Below are 21,594 nucleotides of genomic sequence, written 5' to 3' on the forward strand. Positions count from 1 at the left end.
TAAATAGGAGAAAACATTTAATTGAATTTCCATGGTTAGTATATTTCCCAAAATTCTACGAGTGTTTTTCTCACAGCCTGTAATTGTAATAGATATCAAAGATAATCCAAACTCATATATATATTATAATACATATATTAGGTTAAAGGAAGATAATATTAGGACCAGGCTTTACCCATGTATAGGTTGTACTCGATTTACAATCACAATCTCGTCACTGAGCAAAGCAGTCATTAAGCGAGATATGTGACTGCTTTGTTTAATGACTGCAAGTGTGGCATTCCTGGTTGTGGTCATCAAGTAATCTTGTAGGTTGTTAGGTGGACAGAGATTCCACTTATTTATGGATTTAAAAGTTATACAGCAGCTCTAATGGGTTTATAAAAATTTATAACAAAAAACACCTGACTGAGCATGTTATATTATGTGTTTAATATATTATTGTTAAAATTATATGCTTTTGTGTGAGTGTTTGTCTGTTTTGGCAGGTCACTGCGTGGTGTGGCTCTCTGACTCTCACAGTTTAAAATTTTGGCTCTTTTTGTTGAACTTGTTCGCCACCCCTGAACTAGTGGGTTCTCTGTATATCTTTTGGATAAAGTAGCTTTTACTTTTGGACTTTTGGTGTTTCCCATTTGTTTTTTATCTCTACTTTATTTGTACTTTTTATTGTACACTACACAGAATCATTAGAGTTTGGTAACCTTATACATCTTATAAAATTAGTCAGTCAATCAATATATCATTTCAGCTTCAAGAAAAGGTTTTTTGTAGTTACATCTACATATGTCATGGTTTAAGAAATCTGGTTAGCTAATGATATAGTGTGGATTTTTGTTCATTTTTATTAGGAGTTGTAGCTAATCTTGGAAAGAATAGACTAAAGGAAGATTTCAGGTTTTAGCTCACATTGCTTTGAGTAGTAAAAGAAGTAGTGAGACAATCCTCATATAAATAAAACAATCCATTTTAGTCATAGTATTAATAGATAGTATGCCTACTGAGGCAATATCCATAGATTAGGAAATAGTTCTCTACTGATCTCCCTCTTTTTCTCTGTATGTACTGTATATACATATTCATATATTCATATTCCTTTTTTCTACATGCATAGATAGTGATCACACATGATTTTAATGTTAGATAAGCCCCAGATATTATCCTTTTATAAAATAAATAAAAGGATTGCTGATCCAACATTAAAACACCGTCTCTTTCCTTGATCCACTATTTGAAGGATAGTAAGTTAAATTGTTTAGGATTTTATTCAGCTTGGATAGCTAGTATCCTTTAGTTACCAGAAGTATTTTGAATAGCTCCATTGAAAACAAGGGCTGCACATAAAATTTATTTAATGCTGCCTGCTACCCCAAAACAGCCCATTCCATAGGACAGCACTGTTTAACATGAGGCTTGAGAATCCCATTGGAGAGAATTGTATAACAATGACATTCCAGTGAAACCTTTTTTTAGCTGCTGATTAAGAATTGCCAAAGTTAAAAACATATAGTAGTAGTGGCTAACTTAAGACAGATAAAGTTTCCCTTAATGATTTAATATCTCAGATAATAAAGGATACTTTGGATTAGTGAGCTTCTGTTTTGGCTTTACTGTTTTGTTCATAGATAACTAAATCAATGCATTTAAAGTACCCAATTTTAAAAAGGGAAAAGAGATGACCCAAGAAATTAGACCATTAGTGTTGGAAACTCATGAATTGCTTAGGACAGTGGTCGGCAAGCCGCGGCTCGCGAGCCAAATGTGGCTCTTTACACATTTTAATGCGGCTCTTCTGTGTGCCGGGCGCCCGCACCCCTCCCTCCTCTCGGGCTTCGGAGGGAAGCTTCTGCGAGTGACAAGTTTCCCAGGCTGTAATTTTCCGAGCTGTACGCGCGCGCCTGTTTTCCACGGCGTGGAGCAGCGGCGAGATTCTGCGCGGCGAGCGATGATTCCGGGGGCCATCAGTGGGGGGGCAGGGTCCCCCCTCGCGTTCCTCATCTTCCCGGATGGCCCCTGGAATCATCGCTCGCCACGCAGAATCTTGCCGCTGCTCCACGCCGTGGAAAACAGGCGCGTGCGCACAGCTCGGAAAATTACAGCCTGGGAGACTTCTTGTCAATCGCCCGGGCTTTTGCAGAAGCTTCCCTCCGAAGCGTTCCGAGGGAGGGCTGTAAACTTCCCTCCGAAGTCTTGGGAAGTTCTGAGGAGCCCCCCAAGGCAAAACGCCGCTGCCAGGTAGTTAAAAGTACGTCTCTGATTCGTCTCTGTCAGTCTCTCTCTGATTCCCTCACTCACTCCCTTTCTCTGTTCCTCTCTCTGTCTGTCTGTCTCATTCACACACACACACACTGTGGTCACCTTGTTGAGTGTTCCAATCACATTTGAAACACACTCAACAAGGTGACCACAGTGTGTGTGTGTGTGTGTGTGCGTGAATGAGACAGACAGACAGAGAGGAACAGAGAGGGAATGAGGGAGGGAATCAGAGAGAGACTGACAGACACACACACACACACACAGAGACAGAGAGGGGGAGGGAGGGAGAGAAAGAAAGAGACAGACAGAGAGAGACACACACAGAGTGAGTGATTAAGTGAATGAGTGAGAGACAGACACACCCACATACACAGAGTGACAGAGAGGAAGGGAGGGGAGAGAGACAGAGGGAGAGACAGACACACACACACACAAACAGAGTGAGAGACAGACAGACACACACACACAGAGTGACAGAGATGGGGGAAGGAGGAGAGAGAGAGAGATACAGAGAGAGAGAGAGACAGATAGACACCCAGAGAAAATGACAGAGGGAGACAGAGAGGGAGGGAGGGAGAGAGAGACAAAGAGCCAGAGAGAGAGAGAGAAAGAAAAAGAAAAAAAGAAAGTGGGAGAGAGAGATGAAATTAAAATCAACAACATACAAACCTGACTTACTCAAACTATCCAAGGAAATGCAAGGCCAATGTTCACATTAGTGGTTGTGACTTTGTCAGTCATTGTCAGGATGTAATTTTCTCTACATTGTAAGGCAAATTTTACGGAATTTAACGTTATCGATAAATAATATCGTTCTAAAGTTTTTGTTTTATTAGTTGTGTTATTTGTATCCTCCCGACCTATGTGGATACTTGCATGCAGAATATTCTCAATAAAAACTTATTGAAACTAAAAACAGTGTACCATCCTATGTATTTTCGGTTTTAAAAATGCGGCTCTCCAAATAAATTTCAATCGTTGTTTTGGCGAGATTTGGCTCAGTTGAAAAAAAAGGTTGCCCACCACTGGCTTAGGAGAACCTGGTGGAAAAAGAAAGTGGCTTCTTGAAGGGATAAGTTACCTGTACACCAACAATTGGAGCTTTGCTTTTTCCATGTTTCTATACACAGGTATATTGATTTCAAATTGGTATTTAGATCTGTTTACCATTTTAAACTTTTTATTTTGCTACATACATTTGTATATTTCATGATTTTAAAAGGATTTATCTTTTTCTTCAAATATTCGGGTTGCTTTAAAAATGAATCTTATAGGATGAGAACAGTGAAAAGAGAATATTTGCTAACCTCATAAGAGTTTGCATAGGAATAGATCCATGGAAAAGATCTATAAATGTACTATAAAATATTTTTGTTGCATGCTTTAATTATTAGTAAAACATGCTTTATTCTGTTTATTTTTAATATATATCATTTTTACTCCTATTGTTTTATATGACATCTTTAACAATTGTTTTTTTTCCCCTCCCAGAACACTGTCCTGTTTATAACTTACCAGCATTTGAAGGTTCTGAACCAATATTTGGTATCCCACACCTTACATATTATTATCAGGTTTTCTACAAGTGCAAACCTGGATTTAAACCAATCGATGAAAGTAAAAGCTTTGTGGTGTGTCGTAAGGGTATCTGGGAACCAAATAAAGACGTATGCAAAAGTATGTCTTTTTCTTACTAGAAAAATGCATTTGTTTTTGTTCTGTTTAAAGAATTAAAGACTTAAAATATTTTTAAAAACCCATCAAGGACCTCCTATTAGGTGGTTGTTGTAATGTTTTCTTTGAAATATGCTAAACTTGACAGTTCTGGCTGAAGAACCTGGAGAATTGCTGGATGGTAAAAGAAAAGCTCTGACTCTTTGCTGACCTCTAGTGGTTATTTGGATTTTTCACCCTGATACTTGGTCCTACATAAGCAGTGCTATAATGGGAAAAATTTCCCACAATTGTATAATGATATGGGATATGGTAACCATAATACTGCGACATATATAATTAAACTTAGTTCTGTTCACAATAGTGTCATGTTTGTTTATATTTGAGTATCAGAAATATGCATACAATTTACATATCTGCTCTCCTGCCTTTCCCACCCCAGCAATATGTATTTCAAGCTACAAGGGATGGATTGAGCAAAAAAATACATTAAATGTTATGTCTCAAGTTGCCTTCCCTAAGCTAAATGAAAAAAAAAAGTTTAAATGTTATTTGTATGCTTCACAAGAAAAAAGATGTTTCTTCCTCTAGCATGCATGGTCCCTCTAGCATGTAGTAGATTTAATTTTTCAGAATTGATCAGTGTCCAGTGGTCATTCAAAACAGTTCTATTTTTTTCTTATGTTGGCTTTAAATGTAATTTCCACATAGAAATGGTGAGTAGCATATGCATATTTTCTCTACCTTGGTCCCAAATCTAGGTCTTTTCGTCCTCTCTATTTTAAGAAAATACTATACTGTTTTTTCTGCTGAGTAGAATGGAACACAGTTTTATATTGTCTGAAATAACCAACAATGATAACCAAATAACCCAACATTAATGGAAAAAGATTGAATTAAAGAGAGAATGTGAGCTGGACCTTGTAATAAGAGAGCGTAGCACTCTTACAGATCTTTTTTTCTATCAGTGCATTCTCTGGCATTTAAATGAGAATTTTTGGCTTATCCTGAGGACACTGTCGAGTTTCAGTTGATTCACAGTACTTATCTGGAAGCAAGTCACGACTTCCATTATCTCTTGGGGGCCTTTTTGTTGATAAGTTCTTAGAATTGTATATACATGTGCAAATACATTTTCCATTTATGGATCTTGATAGGGAAGTAGTTACAAATTGTAACAATTAATAATCCCCCAATATTGTCTAAACACAATTTGTTGTCTGTCTTAGTCTTTATCCATGATCATTTTGTATTTTTTTTCTAAATTGTTTCTCCCCTTCCTCCACCAGGAATATATTGTGGACAGCCTCCAAATATTACTGCTGGATTTCACAATGGAACTGCAACCACTTACCCTTTTGGAACAAAAATACATTACCGTTGCAATAAAAATCTTTCCCTTATTGGGGCATCCATTATGGTCTGCAGTATTAATAAAAATCTAACAGAACTGTGGAAAGAGAAACCACCCATATGCAAAGGTTGATCCCCCCCCTCCCTCCTTCAGTTTAAAATTTAATTGTTTTATGTTCCTTTTTATTTTTTAAGTAACGTTGAATAATTATTTTACTTTATTTCTTTTTTTTGTATAGTTTTTTATTTTTTATTTTTCATAACATATAACTACATGTATACTATTACATAGCCAACATCGTATTGTATTATTAAATGTTAACATCAATTCATCTTATCATCAACTCCCAAAAACAATTATTGGTTCTTCTGCTCTCCATACACCATATTTGTACCTTATCCATCACTTTCTTCTCACTGTCTCCTCCTCCCTCCTTCTTCCCTGTCGTCCTTCTCTACTTCCTCTTCCTCTCTCTTTCTCCTCTCTCCCCTTTCCACTCCTTTCTTTCCCCCTCTTCCCCCCCTGTCCTCTCTCCTATCCCACTCTTCTTCCCTTACCTCTATTTCACACTCTTCATCTCATTTATGGTTTATTTCAGCTTCTGAACAAGCTCCATTTTATGTTGATGGTATTTATAATTTCTTTTCAATATACATATTTAACACATCTTCCTCCTTTTTAGAGAGAGAGGGGGGGAGGGAGAGGGAGAGGTGTACATATATAGTAATTGTACTTTTAAACCCCCTCTCAGCCTAATTTTGGCCAAGATGTAAACCTGGTTACAATTTCCAGCTATTCTCATCATTATATTTATATAGTTATGCATCCTTACACGCCTCCAATTTGTGATTCTGTCTTTAAATCTCAATAGTTTCCCATTGTAAACATATTTCATGTTCCCTCTCTATTTTTCCATCTCTTGGTTTAGGTTAGCCTTAATTGTCTATAAATAACAATCCTTGCTGTCCAATGTTCATTACAATTACCTTAATTTACTATATAGAATACCAAGCGGTACACATCACATTTTGTTCATCATCTTAGAAGTTCTATAAATGTCCATTTTAACCCATGCTTAATTGTTCTTTCATTGTCATACTCAATCAATTAGCAACTCAGTTTAATCGTCATGTATAAAAGTGAATGACAACTCTCTGCTTTACAATCTCCATATCAGTTTCATATTTTCCATATTCCATATATTTTAACCTTTATTTAATTATCTTTCCATCATCATATTCAATCAGCAACACAATTTTATAGTCATATTTAGGAATAAAACCCTTTATCTCAGCTTTATATTTCCCCATATAACAATTTCTAGTTGTCTGATTTTTTTCCCCAGTAAGCCTTTTGTCCCACTTCTCTATTCCTGCCTTCTCCCTTTTCTTTGTTTTGACACATCCATCCTCTTCAATTGTCCCCAAGTCACCGTCAAAGAAATCTTTTATATTTCCCTTTGTTGGGGCGTAAACTTCTTTAGTTTTCCCTAAGCCACTGTCAGCCTCTGTAAAATCTTTTGTCTGCTTTTTAGTTCCTTTTGTTGGGACACATCCCCCCCTTTTAATTTCCCCTATACCACTGCCAAACACAAAGACATTTTTTGTCTGTTTCTTATTTCCCACCGCTTCTACCCCTTCATTAACTCTTCCCCCTTCTTCCTTCCCTTCTTTAAATTCCTGCTTCTCTGAGTTCAGAATTCTATTTCGGCTTGATTTTCATGATTTATGCATATTTTTTATAATTTCACATGGTTCTTCAAATTCTCACCTCTCCATAAAGTCCAGTTCCAAGGTTATAGTTAATTATACAGTTCTTATTTCATAGTTCTGGTCCACCTTAAATTTATCTAATTCAGCTGCTGTGTAGAACAGCGACAGGAGCCATCTTGGTCTTTTATTCTTCCTTAATGTCCAATTCCAAAATTGCAGTTAGTTATACAGTTCTTATTTCAAAATTCTGGTCCACCTTAAATTTAGCTAATGTGAGAATGGAAGAGAAGCTAGAGCCATCTTGATCTTTTGCAAAGAAAGAAAAATTTTGTATTTCCCAGTTCTTGATTTTATTATTATTTTTTTCCCTTGCTGCCTTCTACTTCTCCTTGGTTATGGTTGCTCAAAACATATTAATTGGAACAAACTTGCATACAGTCCAACTCGGGTATGTTTCTCTTCATCTCCTGCTTTTCCAAATTCTGATTTATGGCAGTTGGTTAATTAAATCTCCTGCACAGGCAAGATTAGGTTATCAGTTATCAGTGAGAAAATAGTGCTTTTTCCTTGATTTTTCTCCCTTGTTGCATTCTACCTCTCATTAATTGGAGTTGCTTAAGATATATTAGTTAAAAGAAATTCGGACAAAGTAAATAATCTCAGAATGTTTGGTTTCTATTTTAAATCCAAAACCAAATTTAGAGTTTGCATTGGAGTGGGTTTGTCACTTCTCTGCTTTCTTCCTTTCTGTCCAAATTGTTTCAAACAAATGGCTTTTTTGTGGGGCTACAGTCTCAACCTTCCATTTTCCCTTTCTTTCCTTTTGCCAAAATCCAGATCTGGCTATTAATATTGTTTGTACTCTCAAAATTCTTTGCCTTTTCCAAGTTTTGATTTATGACTGTGGTTAAATGAATCTTCTTACCAGTCTTTCATCTCAATCTCATGCTCCTATTCAGTTGTTTTGGCTGGAAGCCAGCTTCTTGTGCAGCCATGCTGTCATGCTGCCATTTCTACTCTGATTTAGAGGGCAAATCTCCTACCTGCGAGGGACCTGTTGCCTCCCTCTGGGTTTGATGAGATGCTGCCCCTTCTTCACCTCCCCACATGGGGGGTCTGATCCCAAAAAGGATCTCGCATTTGTTTTGTCAGACAGAGTTCATGTGAGACTCTTCAGAGCTTACACCCCCTCGTCTGTCCAGCTGGAGAACTTCCAGTTGAATCCTTTAGTTTTTGTTTATATATTTAATTGATCAATACCAAGAGATGCAAATCAAAGTGGCATATAAAGAAATAATAGTTAAAAGTTTTCAGTTCAAATTTGATCCAAAGTTTCAGGAAAAAGGTTTGCCTTTTGGAGGAGAAATCACTGGAGATTTCTGCTGTACTGTATTTTTGGATTATGTTCAGGTGAAAAACAGATTAAAAATATACAGAAACAATCTATGATATTTTATATCTTATGGTTGTATTTATTTTCCTATCTTATTAGGGGTATTCTGTAACGATCCAGTGGTAGAACATGGAATAATGATAACTGAACCTGAGAAGACATATACATATGGAAGCAAAGTTAAATTTCAGTGCAAAATTGGGTATTTTATGATTGGAAATTATTTGATTCGATGTGAAAAGAACAACAATTGGGTTCCCATAGTACCATCATGTAAAAAGAGTAAGATCTTACATTTTTAAATACTAGATTGGAATTTCTTGGTAATAAATAATTTAAATGAAGCCCTCAGAATGGTTAATATTCATACAATGAAATTCATACCTTGACTTCTATTTATCCCATTCAATGTTATGTAGGGTCTTGTCCAACTGTGGAAAATTGGTCATGTGTGAGCAGCATAATTATTCATATAATAATAGTAGCGTAATATAGAATGACAGGCATCCCAAAGTTGAGAAAAATGTTCTTGATAGCATTTCCTCCTCCAATTTTTGATTAACACAACTCTATGTGACCAGCCAAAATCATCCTATGAACTTGTTTGTTTGTTTGTTTGTTTATTGGATTTATATGCCACCCTTCTCCCAAAGGACTCAGGGCGGCATACAACATTAAAAAAACACATATTACAAAAGTTAAAAGGAAATTAGATAGGCTATCCGAAAACAAACCCAATAAGTATTAATAACATTTTAAAAAGTGGATTAAAATTAACAAATCAATCATCTATTTTATTTTATTCAGGCCAGGCTGGCTTGTAGCAAAGGGGTTTTTATACTGGATCTCTGCCCTATTTTAATGAGGACATACTGAGCAAATAAGATCTTTTCTTATTTTCATATTTTTACCTGTGGACGAGCAGGAAATAACCCAGCAGTACAAAAAAGATGGAATCATGGAAATTGAATTTCAGTTAAAAATCTAATCTCCGTCAATTATTGTATGGGAGATATTAGCTGAGGATTCAAAAGAAGAACACCAAGTTGGAAGAAGGAGAAATAGAAAAAGTAGAAAAATCCATAAGCACAAAGTACTTTAAGTTGTAAGTGTACAGCAAATACTGGGAAAAGGAACTGGTGGGCAGGGATTATTTACTTGAGAAGATGTTACTGATTGATTAGATTTCGGTCACACTTTTCCTTCAGGAACACAAGGAAAAACACATAGCACTTTTTCTTTCATTTTTCTCCACAACAATAGCCCTCTAAGGTAGTTTTGTCAAAAAGAAGGAGTGAGCTGGCAAAAACTACAAGTGAACTTCTGTGGCTGAGAATGAATATGAATTTAAGTTTTCTCAATAGTGTACTAAACTACAATAACTTGCACAAAATTAACAGAAACGTTTGCAATATGTTTACAAGCAGGTTGCTATCTAATAAATGAGTGAAGCACCAATGAATAATGAGCCTCAAAAATATACGTTATGAAGGTCAATGGCACCTGACTGCATGTTTTTGTTGTGGATGTGGCAGCATTTTGTGGACTCCTAGTCAAGCTCTTAGTCTGTTTTTTCCTGGAAGAGCAGGCTGCTGCCAGATGCTGAGAGCAGCCTGTCACACCAAGAAACCTCTGTCCCATAGCATGGCAAGCAGCCCCAAGGCTAGGCAGAATGCAGAGTAGCCAAAAGGTCAGAGGTGGTGGCAAATAGGCGGGTGGGAGGAGTTGAAGGTGAGGCACTTCCTTGCCTTGAAGAACAGGGTTGGAGCTGAGAGGGATCATACCTGGAATGAATTGGATTGGGACATCCTTGGGAAATAATAATTAAAAAAAAAAAACCAGAGGAAGGAAAGGCCAAGATAAATGATTTTTATTGTTGCAATAACAAAAACAACCCACAAACAAACTAGGCCTATACAGATACTTCCCCAGGGCATGATTTGAAGGATAATTTAAACTGAAATGAAGTTCAATTAATCTTTTAGTCTGGTTGCCTAGAAACCTATTTATAGATACATCAAAGTGTAATTTAGTGTAAGATAGACACATCTCTAGCTTGAAATGGATCAAATGTGTGACTGTAATGTGAATATGAACTAATCAGGAAAAACTGAATTGTAACATACTGTCAGCATTATCAGAATGTAGATAGATGATATGTCTTGATAATTTTTGCTTAAAAACTCTTTTTATTAGTTGCTCCAGGCATATGTGGTCCTCCATCGATCCTCAATGGCGACATAGAGCCTTTGCAACCTCAGTATGAAACTGGAAAAACAGTTGTCATAACTTGCAACCGGAACTATTCTTTTATTGATGACACCATAATAATGACTATACAGTGTCAAGGTTATAATCTCTGGCATCCTCCTGCACAATTATGTTTATGTAAGTATAAATCTAGGTTTGAAGTGTTCTCTTCTATTGCTTCTAATGCTTTAATGTAGACAAAGGTGGCTATATAGGAGAAATATGTTTTAAATATTATCAGTTTCCATAAAGTGAATATTGACTGGTTCAATAAGTACTTATTAAATTCGTTATAACACATATAAGAACGAACTTCTCAATAATATACTGAGGCTTGACTGGAAATCATAGACTTTTTAAAATAATCTAAAAATGAACATGATACAGTGGTACCGTGATATTCATCTTTAATTGGTTCAAAGAGGTGTGATGAGTACCAAAAATGATGAGTACCAAACATTTTCCGCCATAAGGAATAATGTAGTGAGTCACATGAGAGGTGACACTGAAAAGAACCTATGGCACGCATGGCCATGGTACAGTACATAAAAGCTACAAGTGATAAATAATGATCATAATTTTAAAATACAATAATCATGAATCATAAGATATAGCATTCAGTGATAGTCATAGAATACAAAATAAGCAATCAACATAACTCAAAATATGATACTAAATAAAAGCAATCAGCATAAGTCCTGTGATAAAACAACTAAGTTATAGTCAGAAGAAGCTAAGGAAATAGGTAATAAGATAGACGAGAAGGATAAGTAATACAGCCCTACTAGGTGGTTTGACATCCCAGGGCATAGACAGTATTGTAGGGATTAACAGAGTGATAGCATGGGGGGAGGGAACTGTCTGGATGCCTCGTTGTTTTGGTGTGCGATGCCCTATAGCAGCGATGGCGAACCTTTTTTGGCTCACGTGCCACAAGTGGGGGGAGCGCAGGGGGTTGTGTGCGGGTGTGCTGCACCCATAATGCAATGCGTGACCCCCAGTGCGCATGCGCGCACAGCAGAAGCTCCCCCCCATTTTTACATGCTTTTTTTGCCCTCCCCAGGCTCCAGAGGCTTTATAGGAGCCTGGGGAGGGCGAAAAGAGCCTCCCCCGCACCCCCCCAGAGGCCCTCCGGAGGCTTCAGGGACCGTCCGGAGGCTTCCCTGAAGCCTTTGGAACGCTTAAAATGACCCTCCAACTTCCGGTTTGCTCGGAGGGTCATTTTAAGCGTTCCGAAGGCTTCAGGGAAGCCTCCGGACGGTCCCTGAAGCCTCCAGAGGGCCTCCGGGGGGTGCGGGGGAGGCTCTTTTCGCCCTCCCCAGGCTCCTATAAAGCCTCTGGAGCCTGGGGAGGGTGAAAAATGGCTTTTAAAAATGGTGAACTCAGGTGCGCGCTGGCCAGCTGACAGGGCAGTGCCTCGCGTCCCCTGAGAAATGGCTCCGCGTGCCACCTGTGGCACACGTGCCATAGGTTTGCCATCACTGCCCTATAGCATTGTCTTGAGCAAAGAAGTTGAAACAGTTTATGTTCACGATGTGAGGGTGTGCAAAATATGTAATATGTATATTTTGCACCAATTTCAGTATTTGCTTTTTTTTTGGCTTATAATACCTATTTGTATTTTTAGTTAAAACTTCACCAGATAATGTTCATCTTTTCATCAATCGTGGAAAAATAGTCCATGGGAAGAGAAAATATTACAGGCCTGGAGATGAGGTGGATATTGCATGCCATGCTGGCTATGTATTGAAAGGGCCATCTAAGATTAAATATATTGGTGGGAAGAAATGGCTTCCTAGTGTCCCAACTTGTCATTTGAGTAAGTATCAATGAGAATATATACCTATACTAAGTATACATTGTTTTAACTGCCTAGAAATTATTTCAGTTCTCTTTTTAAAATATAGCATGATTTGAATATTGTAGAATTCTAATCTGACAAAATATATTGAAGGCTGAAGAGAGCTGCTTTGCTTTCTTCACATAAAAGAAAAATACTACCTAATGCAATGATCTAGGAAAAAACGCAATTCACTCAGCTGAAGACAGTAAATGGCACCAAAGGATGCATTCCCAGTTTACCTCTCTATTCCCTTTGTTTCTTATGTGAACAGAAATCAGATTTTGCTTTGTTGTAGCAAGGTAAAATAAAAATTGAAAGTTCTGGTCTTTTTAAACCTGTATGTTTTCTGCCAGCTCCTATAGTGTGTAAATAACATTTTAGTATCTCTGTGCTGAAAACTTGTTTGTCGCATAGTCTGTCAGATATTCAGACTGGATTCTTATCCACCTATCAAGTCCTTCCCAAGAATCTTGGATAAATCTTGGATAAATCTTGGATATTGATGTTTTGCTATTAGAATTATCCCAAAGTATGTAAGCTATTCCCAGTAAAGCTATCTTTTGCAATTAACTGATGGTGAATTTGTCTATGCCAGCGATGGCGAACCTTTTTTGGCTCGCGTGCCACAAGTGGGGGGAGTGCAGGGGGGTCGTGTGCAGGCATGCCGCACCCATAATGCAATGCCCGACCCCCCCAATGAGCATGCGCGTACAACACGCTCCCCCCCATTTTACATGCTTTTTTCGCCCTCCCCAGGCTCCAGAGGCTTTATAGGAGCCTGGGGAGGGCAAAAAGAGCCTCCCCCGCCCTCCCGGAGGCCCTCCGGAGGCTTCAGGGACTGTCTGGAGGCTTCCCTGAAGCCTTCGGAACGCTTAAAACCACCCTCTGAGCAAACCGGAAGTGACTTCCGGTTTGCTTGGAGGGTCGTTTTAAGTGCTCTGAAGGCATCAGGGAATCCTCCGGACAGTCCCTGAAGCCTTCGGAATGCTTACAACGACCCTCCGAGCAAACCAGAAATCACTTCCGGGTTGCTCGGAGAGTTGTTTTAAGCATTTCGAAGGCTTCAGGGAAGCCTCCGGACGGTCCCTGAAGCCTCCGGAGGGCCTCCGGGGGGGCAGGAGAGGCTCTTTTCGCTCTCCCCAGGCTCCTATAAAGCCTCTGGAGCCTGGGGAGGGCGAAAAATGGTTTTTAAAAAGGTGAACTCAGCTGGCCAGCACGCATATGCGCGCTGGCCAGCTGATAGGGCAGCGCCTTACGTGCCCTGACAAATGGTTCTGCGTGCCACCTGTGGCACACGTGCCATAGGTTCGCCATCACTGGTCTATGCTGATTGTGTCTAATTGATGCTCCAGTTGTTTTAGGACTGCACCCAAGGCGCCTACTACTGTTAGTATTATCTTTGCTTTCTTTTGCCACAGTTCTATTTCTGTTTTATTTTGTTACCTTGTACAATTCTTTCTTTTCTGTTATCTCCAGGTACTACCATATCCACTACGTAAACATTTTTGCCTTTCTAATTGATAATTGTTAAATCTAGTGTGCCTGTCTCTTTGAATTCTAAAATCCCAGAGCACGTTAGTTTCTTCATAGTCTATGATTTTCTCTATTTTATGATGCCACTAGTTCTTGCTTACAAGCAAAGGTATTTCTTGCAGTTCTTCGAAAGTAGCACCATTGTTGCTACTTTGTCATGCTGTTGTTATTAGTCTGTGTATTTTCTTGCAGCAGCTAACCAGCTTCTTTGCTATCTTTTGCTATATTTTCAATTATGGCTTTGTATGCTTTTGTTTATAGGGCTTGGTCTTGTGCAACTTTCTGTCCCTTTCTTCAACTTTCCTGATCTCAGCTATTGCCAGATATTGTTATTATCAATTTTCCATGCTATTTTGTTTAATGTATTGGTCATGTAATGTTTTGGCTTCCCATGCCTCATTTCTGTCCTTCATTTGATCTTTGCTGCAGGCCAGTTTTGTCTCTGTAGTACTCAGTAAGACCCCTCTGGTATACTAGCTCCAGACAATCTTCTTTACTGTCCTTCAGATATTCTTTCAATGCCTTTTTTTTTTACTTCTTCAACTTGTGATGTACTTGCAACACCCCATACCCACCCATTTTCCTTGGTAAATGAGTCTTCAACATTGCTCTCAGGATGAAAGGCATGATTCATTGTCATTATTTTTCGAGTGTTATCCAGGGCTTTTAGTTCTGCTTGAATCCAGTTCACTATTCCAAATATGTATCTGATGGCTTGAATTGCCCAGGTGTTAATTGCCTTGATGATATTTCCTCCATTGAGTTTGGAAGAAGAAATGCCATCACTATGTGGTATTTCCTCCTAACTGTATTGCAACTGTGCTGTACATTAGTTGGCTTGTTACTTGAAGTGATACTTCATTCTCTTGATGTATTCAATTCTAATCTTTTCCTAGACTTCAGTGTGCTTGGTGTTGTCAACTTGAAGGATGCTCAGAGGATCATTTTCATTTACAGTGATCATTTTCATCGAGATTCTTGATGTTATTTCTATGGGGAGTCCTTCAGCTTTTACTATTTTCCTTATTTAATAATAAGCATGGCACATTTGTCCAGTCCAAACTCCATTACAATATTTTAGCTGTATAGATGCACAATATTGAGCAGTGATTCAGATAATGTTTTTCCATACAACTACATCAATGTAAAGGAGGTAGGATAGTCTGGCAGATATTTTGGTGTTTGATAGCCATGGCCTGAGTCCTTAGTATTGTTGACAATAGTGGTGAAAGTGAGTCTCCTTGAAAGATTCCTCTCTTGATGTTAACCTCTGTCAATCTATTACCATTGTTTAGCAACCATGTTTTCTATTGTGCCATTGATCTTTGCACAAAGCTTCTGATGTTTCTACTGACTCCTGTTATTTCTAGGCATTTGATTATCCAATCGTTGCAGGATGTTGAATGTCTTCTTGTAATCAATCCAAGCTACATTCATATTGGTCTTTCTTCCCTTGCAGTCTTGTCAATTAGGAGTTGATCTTTTGTTCCTCTGCTTTTTGAGGGATTTCTTTTCTGTTCAGATGGAAATAGCTTGTTTTCAACTGGATGCTGTTAGATTGCATCAGCTACCACACCAGTCAGTAATTTGACAGTTGTTGGCTATTAGGTAATTGGCCTGTAGTTTCCTGATGTTGCCTCTTTTGCTGGATCTTTCATTATCAGATAGGTTATGCCAGATATTAGCTACTCTTCCATACCACCTCCTTGCAGTATGTTGTTAAGCTGCTTGACAACAAGTACATGTAAACTGGTCAGATGCTTCAACCAAAATCCATGAAACTTATCCTCAACTGCTGCTAACTAATTCTTGATCTATCTTACCCTTTTCTCCACCATTTCTGCTGTTATTACAAGTTCTTTCATTTTATCTTTTTTATTCTCATCCACCATCTTTAACGAAACTGCATTTTTGTTATATTTCTTATATCTTCACCCAGAACTGCCCTGTTTCTTTCTTGTCAGGTACTGATTGATTCATTGCAGTCTCTCCATTGATAGAATAATAGAAATGCTTCTGGGTGGATTGAAATTGGAGATTTTGTTCATAATTTGCAATTTGAGTTTCCCATCTGCTAATTTTCTTGATTATAACTGTTATTTGCTCCTTTATTATTTCCAATGCTTCCTTGATCTTCCTTGTTTCTAAGTGGCATTTCTTGATTAGGTATTTGTTGGTTTTCTTTTTTTAAAGTTTCTTTGAATTCATCTGTTCTAGTTTAGTTGAATCTTATCTGTTTGCTAATCTTATTTTCCAGCCTGATCTTACATTTTGGTGGCGCACCGTTTGCCCTTTTTCTTTGTTGACTTTGCACCCCAGATATTCAATGATAACTGCAGTTTTGCTGTATATTAGTTGGATTGTTAGTTGCAGTGAGCTAGTGCTTAAATTTGATATTACATTATTTGACATCATTTAATACTTGTACTAGCTATTTCTTTGGAAAAAACTTCAATGCAGGCAATCTTACTCTGTTGTTTTGTGCTGTTCTAGATGCTTAATATTGATAACCAATATTAATTATTGTATTTTTAAAAGAAAATTTGATAAAATTTATTTCAGAATGTGTAGATCAATTTATATTATTTTAAAACTGTGATTTCTTGATTGTACAATAGGTTTTTAGGTTGAAAACTCATTAAAAAAAACTTTATATGAACCTCCTCAAAGTGTAGTATTTCAGCTAATAATTTCTGCTGAGTTTTCTAGCCTGAATAATTCATTGTTCCATAATCTGTATGCTTATTTTGTAAGACAATCACTTACAGAATAATGTTTCTTTTTCTTTTTAGGTAACTTCATCAAACTAGTTATATTTGGTATGTAACTTTGAAAATGAAAATGTAAATCTTAGCACTGTTCAATGCTGTTTTGAAAAATCTGCAATTCGTTTTTGGGAAATGTCATCTACTTCACTAGTTCTTCCATTCATCTTAACCCAGATGTCTCAATAGTATAACCAAGCTTCCTCTCTTGATCTTCTGTGCAAATATGGATAACACAGATCACAATTTTGTCTCTATTGTTTCAATTCATGAGATGGTAATAAACTTGTATAGCTTGGGGTTTGCCTTCATGGTGTAGGAGTTCTCTGTGATTGGGTTTTGGATACAGTCATTTCATTACTTTGTCAGGTAATACTGCAGTAGAAATTCTGAAGAAAGTGTTTTTGATAAAGGAGTTACATATCCTTTTGTATACCAGCCCTGCACATGCTTGAGTGTCTTGTATGGTGCATGGGAGTATGGTATTTTTTGCAAGTGATTGATCCTTGATGCTGGTAGACAATTTATTTGATACGATGGTACTTTTGTCTTATTTGCATTTTGATTGCATCCTTTGAGATTGGTGGAGTCAATAATTATATGATGAGATGGTTCATTAGGAAGGTGTTGTTCTTTTCCCATGATTGTTTCACTATAGATGGTTATCAGTTATTAGTATATGTGCATTTACTTGCTTGCTTACTTGTTATATTTGCAATATAGTATGTGGGTGATAATTCCCTAGGACTGTCTAATAGGATACTAGATTTATGGTTCTATCTTATATAGGTGTTTGGGAAAATAATTTTTGTGAAGGTATTAACTTTGGATCTTTTTTAATGTCCAGTTTTAGGTCTTTATGTCTGCTGGTCACTGCTTTTAAGAATTCTTTGGAAATTTTCAATCTGGTTTGTTCTGAATTAATTTTCATACTGATCGTTCAAATAATTTAATTGTTCACAGCATAGTGAATTTCTGCAATTAACAGGTATTAAGATTGGAATAGTTTCCACATAATATTCCAGCTGTAAGGATTTAATTAAAGGACCGAGTAACCACATTTTGAATCACATATTAATTTTCTTGGTTTTAATTATTTTTATTAAGACACTGTAATTTTACTATGGCACTTTATATATTTTTTTCTTTTTAGGGTGTACATTACCTTTGTGGATTTTGGCAGTCGCAATTTTTTACCGGAAATATGTAGGAGAAAGGTAGAATTGTCTTATTTCCTTTTAATTTTTTTTTTTTTTTTGCTTCATATGGGCACTAAAATATTTTTAGATATAAAAAAATGCAGTATCGGTGTAAATGCCATTCATGTATGATATACATATATTGTAGTTCCATGGTGGGGAAAAAAGGAAGCTAAGAAGTAGGCAGATTATGCTGTTTTGTGTTTGTATCAGTCTATGTGTATTCCTTCAGAAATTGCTTCTAAACTTTTTTTCTTTGCATTGATGTGCATTTTTGTTAAAGAATAAAAGCTACATATATATTTATGTCTTATCATGAATTCAGGAATGGTAGTAGGAATGCAGAGGCTCATATGATTAGGATGCTGAGTTAATTTGCAAGCCCACATTTGAAGCTTGAGTTCTGTTGAATGTCAGGCACAGCTCCCATAGCTTCAGCTCCTGCCCACCCAGTAGTTTGAAAGCCTGCAAATGTGAATAGATAAATAGGTACCAGTTCGGTGGGCTCATTAATGGTAACATGAAAAGAACCTCAAATTAGGTACCCTGGACAACGATGATGTCACAAGCTTTCACCATGGAAGCATCTACCGTATTTTTGGAGTATAAGACACACTTTTTTTCCTCAAAAAAGAAGCTAAAAATCTGGGTGCGTCTTATACATTGAATACAGCATTTTTTTGCCTCCCGAAGCCTCGCCCCCATCACCAAAATGGCTACACGTATCCTTATGGAGACTTTCAGAGAGCTGCTGGGGGCTGGGGAGGGCAGAAATGAGAAAAAAATGGGCCATTTTTTGACCCCCCCCAGCCTCCAGGAGCACTCTATAAGCTTCCATAAGATTATCTATGCAATTTTTTTGACAAAAAACGGGCCCGTTTTCAAGAAAAACAGGCTGGTTTTTGCTCATTTTTGTTCCCCCATTCCCCAGGAGCACTCTGCAAGCCCCCCCAAGGCTATTCATGCCTTTTATTTGAAAAAAAACCAGGCCCGTTTTCACGAAAAACAGGCTGTTTTTGGAGAGGTTTGCTGAGTGCAAAAACTATTTTTTTTCCTTTCGGAAAGCTCTTTAGTTAGAGTGGTTGATGAGAATTACATTGATCAAGTGCTGTGCCAGCAGAAACAAGTCTTAGGTGCTGCAGGTTCTCAGTGATTTCCTTCTCCAGCTTATGGATAAATACACCTAGAAACATCTACCTACCTGCCTATTGTATTTTTCTCTCTCTCTCTATCCCTCTATCTACCTACCATCTCTTTCCCTACCTACCTACTGTATTTCTCTCTCTCTCTCTCTCTCTCTCTCTCTCTCTCTCTCTCTCCCTCTCCATCTACCTACCTACCAGTGGTGGGTTTCAAATCCCGTTCCAACCAGTACGGTTAGAACGGGGCCAGTGGCGTCCTCATGGATGCGTGCAGCGCGCGTGTAGCACGGACATGCGTTTTAGCACATCCGTAATGCTCCAGCTGCTCCACGGAGCGTTGTGCAGGTGCTGTTCGGTGCTACCCGAACTCCTTACCAGTGTTTAAAGGCTTCGCGGAAGCGCAGAAGCCTTTAGACATCGGTAAGGAGTTAGGGTAGGCGGTTGGGCCCTCCGGAACACCATATCAGAACGGTATCCGGTGCTCCAGGTTGGCTCCGGTACATGCATACCTGGGCGTACCCCCTGCAACCCACCACTGCTACCTACCTACCTATTCTCTCTCTCTCCCTACCTACCTACTGTATTTCTCTCTCTCACTCTCTATCCCTCTATCTACCGACCTACCTACTACTCTCTTCCTCTCCCTAGCTACCTACTGTATTTCTCGCTCTCTCCTTCTCTATCCCTCTATCTATCTACCTACTTTTTAAAAATTTTGCCTCTTCAAAACCTTGGTGCGTCTTAAGGCCCGGTTGTCTTATATTCCGAAAAATACGGTAGGTACTTTCTACATAGAAGTAGTGGTAGTAGTAGGGATGATACAGGTCGAAGCAAGATTCACAACATTGATTCTTATTGGAAAACTTGTTATAAATTACAAAAGAAAAAATTAGCTATCACTTTCTAATATATAGTTGGTATGTTTATCTTGCGTCCACTATTTCTTCTGGCTTTCATAATTTTCTAAATACTATTCTGTTTTCCATATTAACCTTTACTTTGAAATATTTTATTCTTCTTCTTACAGGTTCGTTCTCTGATATCCTTAATTTTTGTATAATTTACAATCTTTTCCAGTGGAAGAGAGGGAGTGGTCACGTGTGGGTATTCTCAAAGCCTGATTGGTCCAAAGACTGAGAGCAAACTTCTTAAATACTCCTGCCTTCCACTCTTGCCCAGTTTCCACTCAGTCTCTTGGTCCAAGCACTGTTGAGAATTGTATCTAGGTAGGGAAAGATTTTGTTTTTCTTCAATCTGGTCTCGGATTTGGCTGAATTGGCATTTTTAAAGTTTCTTAAATTGTAAATTGCAGCTGCGGCCCAAGGAACAGTCCTTCTGCCTCGGGTGGTTGGAGGGGGCCCTGTGGGGCGTCCACCCTTCCCTCCGTAGGTCTTATCCTTATCCCTGGAATTGCGAGGGTGCCAGCTCCTAACCAGCTGCGGGTGCGGCGTTCTTCCCTTTGAGACTAAAAGAAGCGGCGTCAAAAACTATTTTTTTTCCTTTTGGAAAGCTCTTTAGTTAGAGTGGTTGATGAGAATTACATTGATCAAGTGCTGTGCCAGCAGAAACAAGTCTTAGGTGCTTGACACCCCGGTTGCTACTCTGGTCTCCTCTTCCCTGGTGGTCTCCGGAGATGCGGCGGATAAGTTAAAACCTGAGGATAAACGCGCAGAACTTACCTTACGAAAAAATTTCAATGCCACTGCCTGGGCCATAAAGTCTGCCACGGCGGCCTCGTATTTCAACCACGCTACGGTCATGTGGCTTCACCAAGACCAGACTAAGATTATTGCTGCATCTCAATTTTCCACAGATGCGACTCTGGACACGGTTAAGTTTGCGTCCAGTGCCTTGGCCATCTCTGTTACTTCCCGCCGCCTCTTATGGCTCCGTAACTGGCAGATGGATACAAGGCCAAGTGGAATCTGGCAGCCGCCCCCTTTAAGGGTCCCAATCTTTTTTAGGAGGCTCTCGAATCCATTTTGGTGGAGAACAAGGACAAGAAGAAGGTCCTACCATCCAACTCTAAGAAACCCAAGACTCAGGCTCACCCATATCGTAGGCAATCTTATAGGGGTTCTGACTTTCACTATCATCAGCATTTCTCCTCTTTCAGGTCCGACAGGCAGTTTTCTCGGTCTTCCTACCAGGACCGGAACAGATACCAGTATCAGTCCCGGCGGCCCTTTCAAGATGGCGGCGGTCGCCTCTTCCGCAGAGGGAAGTGACTCGAACCCGAGTCATCCCATAGGTGGCCGCCTGTCCCTCTATGCGGATCAATGGGACGACCTCACGTCAGACCCCTGGGTTAGGTCCACGGTTCGTCAAGGTCTCAGCTTAGATTTTCTCTCCATTCCCCTGCATCTCTTCAGGTCGTTCCCTCCATCACGGAGTCTGGAGTGCCGCCGTCTGATGGACCAGGCCATTCAACACCTGCTCGACATTCAGGCGGTGGAGGCCGTTCCAGAGGCAT

General features: G+C 38.7%; 1 protein-coding gene across 7 annotated transcripts in view; it reads left to right on the forward strand.

The window, feature by feature from the left end:
- The window catches only part of LOC309389533 (C4b-binding protein-like), a 33,134-nt gene that overhangs the window by 3,360 nt on the left and 8,180 nt on the right, over positions 1 to 21,594 (forward strand). For 2 of the 7 annotated variants that reach the window (XM_081948043.1, XM_081948042.1), the window contains 7 exons: positions 3,748 to 3,933; positions 5,220 to 5,411; positions 8,489 to 8,671; positions 10,586 to 10,777; positions 12,267 to 12,458; positions 16,808 to 16,834; positions 17,934 to 17,997. In XM_081948043.1, the coding sequence (XP_081804169.1) occupies positions 3,748 to 3,933; positions 5,220 to 5,411; positions 8,489 to 8,671; positions 10,586 to 10,777; positions 12,267 to 12,458; positions 16,808 to 16,834; positions 17,934 to 17,997 (1,036 nt within the window). Of the gene's footprint in view, positions 1 to 3,338; positions 3,387 to 3,747; positions 3,934 to 5,219; positions 5,412 to 8,488; positions 8,672 to 10,585; positions 10,778 to 12,266; positions 12,459 to 13,807; positions 17,998 to 21,594 lie in introns of those variants that run through there. The other 5 variants (XM_081948044.1, XR_014174956.1, XM_081948045.1 and 2 more) reach the window with 5 other exon arrangements.

This window comes from Natrix helvetica, assembly GCF_964273705.1.
Source record: "Natrix helvetica genome assembly, chromosome: 3".
In the NCBI taxonomy this organism is placed as follows: Eukaryota; Metazoa; Chordata; class Lepidosauria; order Squamata; family Natricidae; genus Natrix; species Natrix helvetica.